General features: G+C 44.9%; 1 protein-coding gene across 2 annotated transcripts in view; it reads right to left on the bottom strand.

The window, feature by feature from the left end:
• TOR3A (torsin family 3 member A) overlaps positions 1 to 13,743 on the bottom strand; it is a 28,003-nt gene extending 14,260 nt beyond the window's left edge. Inside the window, exons 1-4 of one of the 2 annotated variants that reach the window (XM_070768516.1) lie at positions 13,386 to 13,743; positions 11,944 to 12,057; positions 11,076 to 11,341; positions 9,276 to 9,454 (exon numbers count right to left, since the gene is read on the bottom strand). In XM_070768516.1, the coding sequence (XP_070624617.1) occupies positions 9,276 to 9,454; positions 11,076 to 11,341; positions 11,944 to 12,057; positions 13,386 to 13,653 (827 nt within the window). In that variant the 5' untranslated portion in view covers positions 13,654 to 13,743. The remainder of the gene's footprint in view (positions 1 to 9,275; positions 9,455 to 11,075; positions 11,342 to 11,943; positions 12,058 to 13,385) is intronic. The other variant, XM_019976400.2, reaches the window with a different exon arrangement.
• Positions 13,744 to 15,655: the final 1,912 nt, after the last annotated feature.

The following is a 15,655-nucleotide window of genomic DNA, read 5'->3' as shown; positions in this document are numbered from 1 at the left end:
TCTGTCTGCTGATGGGTGGGGCTGTGTTCCCACCCTATCAGCCTGAGATGTCCCAGCACTGGAGCCTACTGGCGGTTGGGTGGAGCCAGGTCTTGGTGAGAAAATGGCAGCCTCCAGCAGGGCTCACACCAATGAATACCCCCAGAACTACCACTGTAATGGTCTTTGTCCCTGCAATGAGCCACAGCCACCCTCACCCTCTGCGGGAGGCCCTCCAATACCAGCTAATAGGTCTTGCCCAGGCTTTTATGAAGTCTCTGCTTTTTTCCTTGGATCCTGGTGCACATGAAACCTTGTGTGTGACCTCCAAGAGTAGGGCACAAGCCTCAAACCTACACAAGCCTATTAGCCTCATCCACCAGGGGGCAGACAGCAGAAGCAAGAACTACAGCCCTGCAGTCTGTGGATGGAAACTGCAATCACAGAAAGTAAGACAAGATGACATGACAGAGGAATGTGTCCCAGATGAAGGAACATGATAAAACCCCAGAACAACAACTAAGTGATGTGAAGAGAGGCAACCTATGAGGTGAAGAGAGGCAACCTATCTGAAAAAGAATTCAGAGGAATGATAGTAAAGATGATCCAAGAAAAAGAATCAGTAGAAAGAGAATGGAGTCACAGATCTAGAAGATACATGAAACGAAGAAGTAAGGAATAAACAGCACTTCCCCAGTGGTCCAGTTGTTGGGAATCCACCTGCCAATGTAGGGAACATAGGTTTGATCCCTGGTCCAGGAAGATCCCACATGCCACAGCTACTGAAGCCCATGCATCTAGAGCCCTTGCTCTGCAACAAGAGAAGCCACTGCAGTGAGAAGCCTGTGCACTCAGTGAAGAGCAGCCCCTGCTCACTGCAACTAAAGCCTGTGCACAGCAACGGAGACCTAGTGCAGCTTAAAATAAATGACTAAAATTTTAAAAAAGGATAAACAAGCTGATGAACAGTTACTGAAATAAAAATACACTAGAAGGAATCAATAGCAGAATAACTGAGGGAGAAGAACAGATAAGTGAGCTGTAAGACGGGATGGTGGAAATCACTGCCATGAAACAGAATAAAGAAGAAAGAATGAAAAGAGGACAGTCTAAGAGACCTCGGCGACAACATTAAATGCAGCAACATTCACATTATAGGGGCCCCAGAAGGATAAGAGGAAGAGAGAGGACCTGAGAAAATATTTGGAGAGATAATATTAATAGCTGAAAGCTTCTCTTAGGAAAGGAAACAGTCACCCAATTCCAGGAAGTGCAGAGAGTCCCAGGCAGGATAAACCCAAGGAGGAACATGCTGAGAAACACAGTAATCAAACAGACAAAAGTAGACAATGAAGAATATTAAAAGCAACAAGAGAAAAGTAACAAATAACATACAAGGGAATTCCCATAAGGTTATCAGCTCATTTCTCAGCAGAAATTCTGCAGGCCAGAAGGGAGTGATACAATATATTTAAAGTATGAAAGGGAAGAAACTACAACCAAGAATACTCTACCCAACAAGTTGCTCATTCAAATTCAATGGAGAAATCAAAAGCTTTACGGACAAGCAAAAGCTAAGAGAATTCAGTCCACCAGACTAGCTTTGCAACTAATACTAAAGGAACTTCTCTAGCAGAAAAGAAAAGGTGACAACTAGAAACAAGAAAATTACAAATGGGAAAAGCTCATTGGTGAAGGCAAACATACAATAAAAGTAGGAAATCACCCACACACAAATACATGATACCAAAACCATCAATCATGGGAAGAGGCGAGTACAAATGCAGGATATTGGAAATGCATATAAAAGCTAAAAGACCAGGAACACTTAAAGCACTCTTGTTTGTATATATACCAAAACCTAATAGTAACCACGAACTGAAAATCTACAATAGATACACAGGGAAGGAAAAAGAAATCCAAGCACAACACTAAAGTTAGTCACCAAATCACAAGAGAAGAGAACAAAAGAGGAAAGGAAGAAAAAAAGACCTACAAAACAAATCCAAAACAATTAACAAAATATAAGAACATATATATCAATAACCAAATTAAACGTGAATGGATTAAATGCTTCAACTGAGAGACCGAATGAATACAAAACAAGACTCTTTATATATGCTGTCTACAAGAGACCCATTTCAGGTCTGGGGAAACATACAGACTGAAAATGAGGGTATAGAAAAAGGTATACCATGCAAATGTAAATCAAAAGAAAGCTGGAGTAGTAATACTCATATCAGACAAAACAGACTTTAAAATAAAGACTTTACAAGAGCAAAGAAAGATACTACATAAAGATGAACGATAGAGCTATGAAGATCATATCACAATTGTAAACATATCACCCAAAATTCCTAAACAGGTTCTATGAAGACCTACAAGACCTTCTAGAACTAACACCCAAAAAAAGATGTCTTTTTCATTATAGGGGACTGGAATGCAAAAGTAGGAAGTCAAGAAGCACCTGGAGTAACAGGCAAATTTGGCCTTGGAGTACAGAATGAAGCAGGGCAAAGGCTAACAGAGTTTTGCCAAGAGAATGCACTGGTCATAGCAAACACCTTCTTCCAACAACACAAGAGAAGACTACACATGGACATCACCAGATGATCAATATCAAAATCAGACTGATTATATTCTTTGCAGCCAAAGATGGAGAAGCTCTATACAGTCAGCAAAAACATGACCGGGAGCTGACTGGCTCAGATCATGAACTCCTTATTGCCAAATTCAGACTTATATTGAAGAAAGTAGAGAAAACCACTAGACCATTCAGGTATGACCTAAATCAAATCCCTTACGATACAGTGGAAGTGACAAATAGATTGAAGGGATTAGATCTGATAGACAGAGTGCCTGAAGAACTATGGACTGAGGTTTGTGACACTGTACAAGAGGCAGGGATCAAGACCATCCCCAAGAAAAAGAAATGCAAAAAGGCAAAAGAGTTGTCTGAGGAGGCCTTACAAATAGCTGTGAAAAGAAGAGAGGCTAAAGGCAAAGGAAAAAAAGGAAAGATATGCCCATTTGAATGCAGAGTTCCAAAGAATAGCAAGGAGAGATAAGAAAGCCTTCCTCAGGGATCAATGCAAATAAATAGAGGAAAACAATAGAATGGGAAAGACCAGAGATCTCCTCAAGAAAAGTAGAGATACCAAGGGAATATTTCATGCAAAGATGGGCACAATAAAGGACAGAGGTGGTATGGACCTAACAGAAGCAGAAGATATTAAGAAGAGGTGCAAGAATACACAAAAGAACTATACAAAAAAGATCTTCATGACGCAGATAACCACGATGGTGTGATCACTCACCTAGAACCAGAAATCCTGGAATGTGAAGTCAGGTGGGCCTTAGGAAGCATCACTACAACAAAGCTAGTGGAGGTGATGGAATTCCAGCTGAGCTATTCCAAATCCTAAAAGATGATGATGTGAAAGTGCTGCACTCAGTATGCCAGCACATTTGGAAAACTCAGCAGTGGCCACAGGACTGGAAGAGGTCAGTTTTCATTCCAATCCCCAAAAAAAGCAATGCCAAAGAATGCTCAAACTACCACACAATTGCACTCATCTCACAGGCTAACAAAGTAATGCTCAAAATTCTCCAAGCCAGGCTTCAACAGTTTATGAACTGTAAACTTCCAGATGTTCAAACTGGATTTAGAAAAGGCAGAGGAACCAGACATCAAATTGCCAACATCTGTTGGATCATCGAAAAGCGAGAGAGTTCCAGAAAAACACCTACTTCTGCTTTACTGACTATGCCAAAGCCTTTGACTGTGTGGATCACAACAAACTGGAAAATTCTTCAAGAGATGGGAATACCAGACCACCTGACCTGCCTCCTGAGAAATCTGTATGCAGGTCAAGACGCAACAGTTAGAACTGGCCATGGAACAACAGACTGGTTCCAAATTGGAAAAGGAATACGTCCAGGCTGTATACTGTCACCCTGCTTATTTAACTTATATGCAGAGTGAAAGAAAGTGAAGTTGCGCAGTCATGTCTGACTTTTTGCGACCCCGTGGACTGTAGCCTACCAGGCTCTTCCGTCCATGAGATTCTCCAGGCAAGAATATTGGAATGGGTTGCTATTTTCTTCTCCAGGGAATCTTCCCAACCCAGGGATTGAACCTGGGTCTCCTGCATTGGAGGCCGACACTTTAACCTCTGAGCCACCGGGCAGAGTACATCATGCCAAATGCTGGACTGGATGAAGCAAAAGCTGAAATCAAGATTGCCGGGAGAAATATCAATAACCTCAGATATGCAGATGACACCATCTTTATAGCAGACAGCGAAGAAGAACTAAAGAGCCTCTTGATGAAAGTGAAAGAGGAGAGTGAAAAAGTTGGTTTAAAAACTCAACATTCAGGAAACTAAGATCATGGCATCCAGTCCCATCACTTCATGGCAAATAGACAGGGAAACAATGGAAACAGTGACTGTATTTTCTTTGGCTCCAAAATCACTGCGGATGGTGATTGCAGCCATGCAATTAAAAGACACTTGCTCCTTGGAAGAAAAGTTATGACCAACCTAGACAGCATATTAAAAAGCAGAGACATTACTTTGCCAACAAAGGTCTGTCTAGTCAAAGCTATGGTTTTTCCAGTAGTCATGTATGAATGTGAGAGTGGGACTATAAAGAAAGCTAAGTGCCAAAGAATTGATGCTTTTGAACTGTGGTGTTGGAGAAGACTCTTGAGAGTCCCTTGGACTGCAAGAGATCCAACCAGTCCATCCTAAAGGAAATAAATCCTGAATACTCATTGGAAGGACTGATGCTGAAGCTGAAACTCCAATACTTTGGCCACCTGATGCGAAGAACTGACTCATCTGAAAAGACTCTGATGCTGGGAAAGACAACGTGGGAGGAGAAGGGGATGACAGAGGATGAGATGGTTGGATGGCATCACTGACTCGATGGACATGAGTTTTAGTAAACTCCGGGAGTTGGTGATGGACAGGGAAGTGTGGTGTGCTACAGTTCATGGGGTCACAAAGAGTTGGACATGACTGAGCGACTGAACTGAACTGATGCACCCAACATAGAAGCTTCAATATATAAGGCAAATACTTTATATATAAGGAAAATATTAACAGTCATAAAAAGAGAAACTGACAGTAACACAATAATAGATGGGGACTTTAAAGGCCACTTTCATCAATGGACATATCATCCAGACAGAAAAATCAATAAGGAAATACAGGCTTTAAATGATACATTGGACCAGTTGGATTTAATTGATATTCATCGAGCATTCCATGTAACAGCAGCATTCTTCTCAAGTGCACATGGAACGTTCTCTAGGACTGATCACATGCTGGGCTACAAAGTGACCCCCAGTAAATTTAAGAAAACTGAAACCATATGAAGCCTCTTTTCTAAACAATGCTATGAGATTAGAAACCAACTATAAGGAAAAAACCTGTTAAAAAAAAAACCCACAAACACATGGAGTCTAAACAATATATGCCACTAAACAACCTATGAATCACTGAAGAAATCAAAGAGGAAATGAAAAAATACCTAGAGAAAAATGAAAGTGAAGGCACTATAATCCAAAACCTAGAGGATGTAGCAAAAGCAGCAAAAAAAAAAAAGTTTATAGCAATGCAATCTTACCTCAGGAAATAAGAAAAACCACAAACAACCTAACCTTACACCTAAAGCTAGAGAAGGAAGAACAAAACCCCAAGTTATTAGAAGGAAATAAATCATAAAGATCAGAGCAGAAATAAATGAAAATAAGAGATTAGTACAAATAACTATATGCTAATAAAATGGACAACCTAGAAGAAATGGAGAAATTCTTAGAAAGGTATAATCTCCCAAGACTGACTCTGGAAGAAACAGAAAATATGAACCAATCACAAGTACTGAAATTGAAACTATGATTGAAAACTCCCAAGAAACCAAAGTCCAGAATCAGATGGTGCACAGGCAAATTCTATCAAACATTTAGAGAATAGTTTCTGAAAATATTCCAAAAAAAAATCGCAGAGAAATGAACACTCCCAAACTCATTATGAGGCTCCATCACTTGATATCAAAACCAGACAAAGATACCACAAAGAAAGAATTACAGGCCAATATCACTGATGATCAGTCACAAAAATCCTCAACAAAACACCAGCAAACGAAGCCTAACAGTACATTAAAATGATGAAGGGTATTTATCCCAGCAATGCAAGGATTTTTTAATATCTGCAAACCAGTGTGATACACCACATGAACAAACTGAAGAATAAAAACCATGTGATCATCTTAATAGTTGCAGAAAATGTTTCTGACAAAGTTCAACACTCACTTATGATAAAAACTCTCCAGAAAGTGGGCAAAGAGGGAACATACCTCAATAATAAGGCCATAGATGACAAAGCTACAGGTAACATACTCAATGATGAAAAGCTGAAAGTATTTCCTCTGAGATGAGGAGCAAGACAAGGATGTCCTCTCTTGCCACTCAACATAATTTTGGAAGTCCTACCCATGGTAATCAGAGAAGAAAAAGATATAAACAGAAATAAAAGGAATTAAAATTGGAAAAGAAGTCAAACTGTCACTGTTTGCAGATGACACACTATACACACAAAACCCTAAAGATCCTACCAGAAAACTACTAGAGCTCAATGAATTCAGTAAAGTAGCAGGATACAGAATTAAGACACAGAAATCTGTTGCATTTCCATATACTAGCAAAGAAAGATCAGAAAGGGAAATTAAACAATGCCATTTACCATTATATCAGAAAGAATAAAATGCCTAGGAATAAACCTATCTAAGGAGGTAAAAGACCTGTACTCCAAAAATTATAAGACACTGATGAAAGTAAAGATGACACAGATGGAAGATATATCATGTTTTTATATTGGAAGAATCAATACTGTCAAAATAACTGTACCACTCAAGGCAAGCTACAGATTCAATGCAACCCGTATCAAATTACCAATTATATTTTTCACAGAAATAGAACTAAAATTTAAAAAATTTGTATGGAGACATAACAAAAGACTCCAGATAGCCAAAACAATCTTGAAAAAGAAAAACAGCTGTAGGAATTAGGCTCTCTGCCTTCAGACTATACTACAAAGCTACAGTAATCAAGACAGTATGGTACTGGCACAAAAACAGAAATATAGATCAATGAAAGAGGATAGAAACCCCAGAAATTAATCCATGCACCTAAATGTCCATTGGCAGAAGAATGGATAAAGAACACTGATACATATATACAATGGAATATTACTCATCCGTTACATAATGAAATAATACCATTTGCAGCAACTTGGATGGCTCTGGAGATTAGTCAGATGAAGACAAATATCATATGACGTTGCTTATATGTGGAATTAAAAAATGATACAAATGAACTTATTACGAAACAGAAACAGACTCACAGACTGAGAGAACAAACTTAAGGTTACTAAAGGGGAAAGGTGGGGGAGGGGCAGAATAAATTAGAAGTTTGAGATTTACATGTACACACTACTATATTTAAAATAGATAACCAACAAGGACTTATTGTATAACACAGGGTACTATGCTCAATACTCTGTAGTAGCCTCAATGGGAAAAGAATTTGAAAAAGGATACATGTATAACTGAATTACTTTGCTGAACACCTGAAACTAACACATTGTTAATCAATTATACTCCAATATAAAATAAAATGAAGAAAAAAATGGATTAAAGACTTGAACTTAAGACCTGAAACCATAAAACTCCTAGAAGAAAGCATAAGTGGTAATTTCCTTGACAGTGGTCTTGGCAATTATTTTTTTGGATTTCACACTGAAAGCAAAGGCAACAAAAGCAAAAATAAACAAGTGGACTACATCAAACCAAAAGCTTCTGCATAGCAAAGGAAACCATCAATAAAACAAAAAGGAAACCTACCAAATGGGAGAAGATACTTGCAAATCATATACCTGATAAGGGGTTAGTATTCAAAATCTATAAAGACCTCATACAACTCAGCAGCAAAAAATAATCTAATGAAAAAATGAACAAAGCTCTGAATAGACACCTTCCCAAAGAAGACATACAAGTGGTCAACAGAGACATGAAAAGGTACTCAATGTCAGTGATCACGAGGGAAATGCAAATCAAAAACTACAATGAGATACCACCTCACACCTGTGAGAATGCCTGTCATCAAAGAGATCAGAAATAACCAGTGTTGGTAAGGCTGTGGAGAAAAGGGAACCCCTGTGCATCACTGGTGGGAATGTAAACTGGTGCGACCACTATGGAAAACAGTATCGAAGTTCCTCAAGAAACTAAAAATAGGACTACCACATGATCCAGCAATTCTACTTCTAGATATTTATCTGAAGAGAATGAAAATACTCAAGGAGATATTTGCACCCCCATGTTCACTGTAGCATTATTTACAATGGCCAAGATAAGAAATGATGTGTGTCCATCAATAGATGAATGGATAAAGGGGCAAAAATGCATATATAATGGAATATTATTCAGCCATTAAAAAGAAGAAAATCTTGCTATTTGCAACAACATGGGTGGGCCCTGAAGGTATGCTGAGTGAAATAGGTCAGAAAGAGAGAAAAAATAAGGTGAATACTGTACAAACTTCAACTAGTAACTCCTGGGGATGTAATGTACAGCATGGTGGCTTTAGTAAATAATACTGCACTGCATATTTGGAAGTTGCTGAGAAGAGTACACCTTGAAAGTTCTCATCACAGGAACAGAAAGGTTTTATAACTATGAATGGTGACAGATGTTAACTAAACTTATTGTGATCAGCTCACAATATAAACAAATAGCAAATCAATTATACACCTGAAACTAATATGTCCATTATACCTCAATTTAAAAAAACCACTTAATGTCCATCTAAGAGGGGACTCCCAGTAGCCCTCCTTCAGGAGGCCATGTACTAACTGGGGAGTCTGAGGGAGCCTCCCCATCCTGAGAACCACGGAGGAGGCCAGATAAGGGACGGCTGGGTCTTCCCCAGGCTGGTCCGGGGAGTTGGCCTGTGCAGGTGGTGGGGGTGGGGTCAGAGTCCCGCAGAAGTGTTTAGTAGAATCAAGGCTGGAGACCTAAGGCTCCCCACCCTTGCTGCCACCCAAGCAGCTGGGCTTCTGTTTTCTCTCCTGGAGTTTGTGTTGGTTTCCTTTGCGGAAAAGGACAGGCAGCCTAGGAGAGCATGAACCCCTCCCCTCCCCGCCAGCTCCCAAGCTTGGCACACGCACTGCCTGGACAGGGTTCTTCCTCCCCTCACCCAGTCCTTCTGACTTTTGTTTCTCAGGCCTCACCTGAGAAAAAGAAAGATGGTTCTCTTGGACTCGGCTCTGTGGTTGTTGGGGGCCTGGCGTTCCAGGTGTGGCCTGAGGGCCTCCAGCAGTCCTGGGTGCAGCTTCTCAGCCTCGTCTAAAATGAACAGGGTCTGGCGACAGTGCTCCTGCGTCTTCCTGATCTTGTCCATCAGCTCCTCCTGCACAGAATACGGGGAGCTGCTGGGGAGCAGTGGGAGGCACCTCCCGGCCCTGAGGGCCCTAGTGAGGCACTGGTTTTCCCAGGGTGTCTACAATGGATCACCTGGAGCTGGTTTCCACCACAGAACCACCAATCTAAACCTCTGGGGATGGAGCTAGGACATCCTCTTTAACAAGCCTCCCAGGTGATTCTCCTGCACCCTGAGATTTAAAAGCCAACTAGTGGAGCCAGCCTGGGGAAAGGGCCTTGGGAAATGGCCCCAGCCCTACTTCCTCCCCTCCAGGATGAGGTTCCATCCCAGAACTAACTGCTAACTCACCCTCCCCAGGGGTAGCAGTCAGGCTCACACAGGGATAACAGGTAGAAATAGGCTCAGGTGCCCAGAGGCAGCCCTGTCTTGAACTCCCAGGAGCAGAGCACCCACCACCTTCTTCCCTGAGATCTCAGCCCAGCCTGGTGCCCGAGGGACCCAACTCAAAACTGGGATTCCGCACCCCGGCAGGATAGTAAGCCCTGGACGAAAAGATGCTGCTCTGCAGGGTTCCCCAGGAGAAGAGGGCCGGCTCCTGCCCCAGGGAGAGGTGTTTTTTTTTTAATTAATTAATCTTTAATTGAAGGATAATTGATTTACAGTATTGTGTTGGTTTCTACCAAACATGAATTAGCCATAGGTTTACCCACGTCCCTGCCCACTTGAACATCCCTCCCACCTCCCTCCCCAAGGGAGAGGTGTTTGAGCAGAGCCCACAGTCTCCATCTACCTCTAGCCTTCCTGGTTTTTTACTTCAGCCCCATCTCCCCAGTGTGTGGGTATGAGAGTGTGAATGTGTCGATTTCCACAGTGGGGAAGCTGAGAGTCACAGGTGTTCTACTGAAAAGCCAGCTAGCTCTTTCTTGGGAGGCCTGACCAGCAGCCTGCCCTGCCAGGCCACACTGAAACTGCCATGGCAATCTGTCCTCAAAGTTACATAATCTTCCCAGGTTAACACACTCCAAATACAGAAACTAAAAGCCAAAGATACACACAGTCACCTCTGTCAGGCTGCAGAGGGGTTTGGTCATTGCATGGCTAACATGTCTGAATGAACAAAACCCAAAATAGCAGAGCAGCAGAAACTTTTTGTATGTGATGAGTCCACCTGTTGGCACGAAATGAGTACTTTTGGGAAGCCATGGAAAAACCACTTATGAGAAGCCTCTTTAAAAAAAATTGTGGAATGCAACTTTCTGTCCAGTATAAATTATAAAGACATTAAAGAGCGCAGGGGAACAGCTTGAAGGAAGTACACCAAAATGCTAACTGGTTGTGTCCGTGTGGGGAGATTACGATCAAGTTTTTGCATGCTCTGTTTCACACTTCCTGAGGCATTTCCACTACTTCTGTTGACAAATTAAACACATGGATTCTCTGGTTAAGCTCAGGCCCTCTTGGGCCTCACCTGCTGAGTAGCTGTCTCTGAGGGTAACAGGTTTCACTGCATTGTCCGCCCCCACCCTGCTGTCCTCCGACCTCCACACCGAGGGCTTGCTTCAGCCTCCCTCCCAGCACACAGGCCTGTGTCTCGGCTGCTCCGCCGGCCCAAGCCCTCACCCTAGCTCCTCAGCACAGCCGGCCTCACCTCGTACAGGTCCACATTCTTGGGGTGAGGGAAGTGCAACGTAGAGATGAACACCTTGACACAGTCGCTCCTCAGCCCGTCCTGGTACAGGTTTTCCGCCAGCATCCGCGCCACGAAGTTCTTGCCTGTGCCAGACCAGCCGTGGAACGACAGAGCCAGGGCCTTGTCCGGCCGGGGCTTCTCTAAGTAGCCCCTCACCGCCGTCAGGACCAGCTCCCGGGCTAGGTGCTGGCCGTGCAGGCGCACGCGCAGGTCCGCCTCGAGGCCTAGGGGTGGGGAAGAGGCCACGCTGAGCAGGGACACACAGATGCATCCCCCCCCAGGCTTGGTGATGGCTGAGAGACTGAGCACCGCTGACCATCTCTGAGGTGGGAGCCATCCTGTCTGGGGACTCCACAATAAGAAGCCACTGGGCAGACCTTGCAGTAGAAGAGATTCAGTGCTATTTTCTGAAGAGTTTGAGAAATCCACATTGATTTCACCCTTTCTGAAGGTTCTGAAGACACCCCCCTAGCAGGGTTGCAGAGTCCTGTCTGGAGGAGGAACCCAGCCCCCGAATACCATGAAGTTGCTCCTGCCTGGAAGTTTCAGGACCCCCTAAATATTTTATGGAGACCCCCTTATTTTATTCATTTCAATTTAATTCAGCCAACACCTACTGAAGCAGCTACTGTGGGCAAAGCCCTCTGCCAAGGCCTTCCTTTCAGCCATGAGGGTGCAGGGTATGGGAGGTATGGTGGAGACAGGGAGGGTCTCTACCACGCTGCCGGCTATGGGCAGGCTGAGGCTGGGGCCCTATGCCTTGGCATTCCCCTGAATTGCCTCCTCCCCCCCGATTCCTGGCCCTGAGGGCCACGTGAGGTCTAACCTGTGAAGTTGTTGATGATCTTGCAGTCCCCTCTGTCGCAGCAGTCCCAGAAGCTGCAGGACCACGTGCTCAAGATATCCAGGTACTGCTGGCCCAGCAGGGCAAGGCTCCAGCCTGGAAGAGGAGGAGCTGTGAGACAGGAATGGAGCCCAGGGCCCAGGGCGGGCTGAACACTGCCTCCCTTCAAGCCACCAGAGCGGTTCTTCCGTCCTCTCTCCAGAACCGCTCCCCCCCGCCCCACCCCCTGGCTCTGCCCTGGGCCTTCCTCTCACTGCCCCTGGGAGTGGGCTCAGGTGGCCTCTCCAGGATGAGGAAGCAGATGGCCTTGCTATAGATGCAGCTCTCGTTGCAGCAAAAGCTCAGTTTACTCAACAATAAATCTTGTTTTGTGCCAAAGGGTTAGTTACCCAGGCCCTGCCTGCAAGGAGTTTGCGGTCTCCGAGGAGACAAACAGTAACTGGTGATTGCCATGCTTCCCACTTGCTCTGGATTGCAGAATCATCTGATCACGGCCAACCCCAAGTGTCTCGATTCTTTTGCTGCGGTTCAGTCCCTAAGTTGTGACCCCATGGACAGTAGCCAGGCAGACTCCATTCTTCTGTCAGATGTCAATTTGAATATACTGAACATTGGCAAAAACGAAACAAAAACCATTCACTGGAAATGTAGAACTTTTAGGGACTTCCCTGGTAGTCCAGTGGTTAAGACTCTGTACTTTCAATGCAGGGAGCATAGGTTGGATCCCTGGTTGGGGAACTAAGATCCCTCACGTCTGGAGGCCCTGCTCTCCTCTCCACCCCCCAAAAAAAGAACTTTTAATTTAAATGAAAGATGTTTCTAGCACTACTGCAGGATTATCACTACAGAACCTAGAGTTAACGACGTCCACTGCAAGGAGTCTCAGAGACCACCAGGGCCAGAACATTGATGTGACAACCCTGCCTCAATTTATCAGTGACAGAGAATAAATCAGAACTCAGGTCTGGGGGACTCGTAGCCCAGCTTCGGCTTCTGTAAGCAGCAGAGGAGGAGGACAAGGTACTTGGGGGGAGTGCCCAACTGGGGATTTTCCTTAAAGTCATCAAGAATGTGGGCAAGAGCAGCTCCTTGGAATAATGGCAGGGCAGTTTCGGAGACAGGAGGGAAGTGTAAGCCGTGTCTGGAGGAGCCAGGAACGGGCGAGGAGTGCAGCCAGGACCGCTCGTCTGCGTAAGGACGCAGCGCCAGCTGCTGTGATGAGGGTTCCTGGTTCCGAAGAGGCTGCCCTGCTCTTAGCTCGGCCTAAAGGCTGGGCGGAACAGCAGAGCCGGCGGCTAAGGCTCTCGTCTGGTGATCGCGACGGCCCAGGACAGGCGCGAGGCTCTGAACGCCGCGGCCGGATCCCAGCGGGCCTCGCGCATCCCTCCCTCCCGCTCCCGCCCTCCTGAGCCTGAGGGTCTTACCTGGGGGCCGCGCCGACGCCTCCTCATCCTCCCCACAGCCCTCAGGCCACACGCGGCAGCTGAAGAGAGCCCAGTAGCGTCTGGAGAGCGCGCCGGCCGCCCTCAGTCGCTCCCGCAGGCCCTGGAAGGCCAGCCAAGCCCTGGCCGAGCCCGCCTCCTCGGTCCCCTCCCTCGGCCTCGCCTGGCCGCCGTGTCCCCATGCACTCGGGGGCGGCAGCAGCAGCGACAGAAGCAGGAGCCAGAGCAGACGCTCTGTGCCCCCAAGCATGGCCAGGCCGGCAGCAGGCCCTCCACCGCTGGGCCTTCCCGGCCCTTTTCAGGGTCCGGGCCTGAAGGCGGGCGCCCGTACTTCCGAGGCCCGGATTGGCCGGGGATTGGTGTTGCCATGGGAACTGCAGGCGGGCCGAGCTTGTCTCCCAGGTGACCCAGGGCGAGACCGGTTGCGGCAGGAACAGAAACCAAGTGGTTCTTGAGACTGCAACCCGAGGCCACTTGCAGGCGCCGCCTAGCCGACTGGGGCCTCGCTGCCAGGCAGCAGTCTATTCTGGGTGATCGTGGTTGCAAAGAAGTTGAAGCCAGGCCTTGAAATGGCCACTGTCAATCACCTAGTTACTTTCGTTCGGCTCCGGTGGCCCACCTGAGGGCTACGAAGTACGGGCTCCCACTGGTGCCCTGTCCCGTGTCTGCAGATCAACTTCCTGCCAACCTGTTAAATGAAACCGGGCAACCGTCTCACCGAGAGCTTGAGTTAGCCAGGGGAAGTCAGCCCTGGGCCTGGCTTCGCTACAAAGGGAAATGAAACAGAGCAGCAAGCAATCAGCAGGTTTCCACAGCTGGAGAAGGTAATGGGCTCCAAACTGGAGATACTTCCATTTTGGAAACTCCCCGAGAGTCATGGAAAAACCACGAGGTCTCATGTCAATGTAATCACAGCCTGTTGAAAACAAGCTAGACTGAGTACTGAATGCACTTTCTGGGCCTAAATTTGCAACTTTGAAATGCTGTGACTGAACAGCTTCTCAAGACACCGCTGGCATTAGACCTCTGGGCCTGTTTCCTGGGCCTCTCTTCTCCGTAACATGAGCATGTAACAAGCTTGCTAGATTTCCCAAGTACTTACTGCATTTTTTTCAAAGATCACCTGAGTTATTGAAGCCACTGACCTAAGAGCCATCTTGTCCTAGGAAAAAACTGGTGAATTCATGCTGATAAAATGACTAGTATTTACCCTGATTTCTTAAAAAATAATAATAATTCAAATTTTAAGACTGTGGAAATAATTCTCTACTGGTAACTTTCATGGAGGGTTAATTGATAATATTTGAGATTCGATTTTGAGTTTGCATTTCACAGTATAAATAAAGCAGGTCTCTTGGAAGTTCTTGGACAATTTGATTTCAAGACATCTTTTTCCTAAAAGACTCAACGTTTTTTTTCAACCAAAGTCAGTCTCAGGTAGAAACAATGAATCCAAACACCAGTTGTAGGTAAGCCTCTATTTTCAGTAAATTTGCTATTTCATTCTCAGTGCTTGGAGACCCCTGATTGTAAAGCTAGGAGCAATATCTCATGGATGATGGAGACATCTAGTGGCTCTTGTGAAAACTACAGGCATCTGTGTTTCCTTAGCAAGTAAACAATCCTACTCTAGAATAGTCCAAGAACCATTGGCTTTGGCACTGCCCTGAAGCTTGTTAGAAATGCAAACTCAGGCCCCAAACCTACTCAATCAGAATATGCATTTTAGCAAACACTTTCAAAGAGCAAATGGGCACATAACACCTTTACTGAGGTCATCTGGATGGAACCTAGCTTTGCAATAGACAACCTCTCCACCTGCTGCAGGCCATCAAGAGCAATACCTGCCTTGAAAACAATCTTTACAACTGTTAACTTCATTCTCTTATTTCCTGGGACTTATAAAGCAGCTTATCTTACAAAACTCACCCATGCTAAATCAGTGGTTATGACCATACTTGTCTCTATTTTATAAAATGAGAGCTGCTAAAAATCATTTTTATAAGAAATACACTGGGTAAAAATAAGCCCATAATATTAATAGAACCACTCCTTCGCTACTCCCAGCTGCCTTTTTAGGCTTCCATACTGGTCTTTCTGGAATGCTTGGGAAGAAAACTAAGCCTGAAATCTCACCTAGAAAAGGATCGTATAAGGTGAGTCAGTAAGGAGCATGTTCTAGGCTTCAGCCTCCCTTTTGTATTCAAGCACAAGTGACTAAAACTGGCACAAACAAAAATGCTACAAATCAA

Source organism: Bos indicus, chromosome 16, assembly GCF_029378745.1.
Source record: "Bos indicus isolate NIAB-ARS_2022 breed Sahiwal x Tharparkar chromosome 16, NIAB-ARS_B.indTharparkar_mat_pri_1.0, whole genome shotgun sequence".
Lineage (NCBI taxonomy): Eukaryota > Metazoa > Chordata > Mammalia > Artiodactyla > Bovidae > Bos > Bos indicus.
The sequence above is the reverse complement of the archived record's forward strand: the minus strand, read 5'-3'. Positions and strand labels throughout refer to the sequence as shown.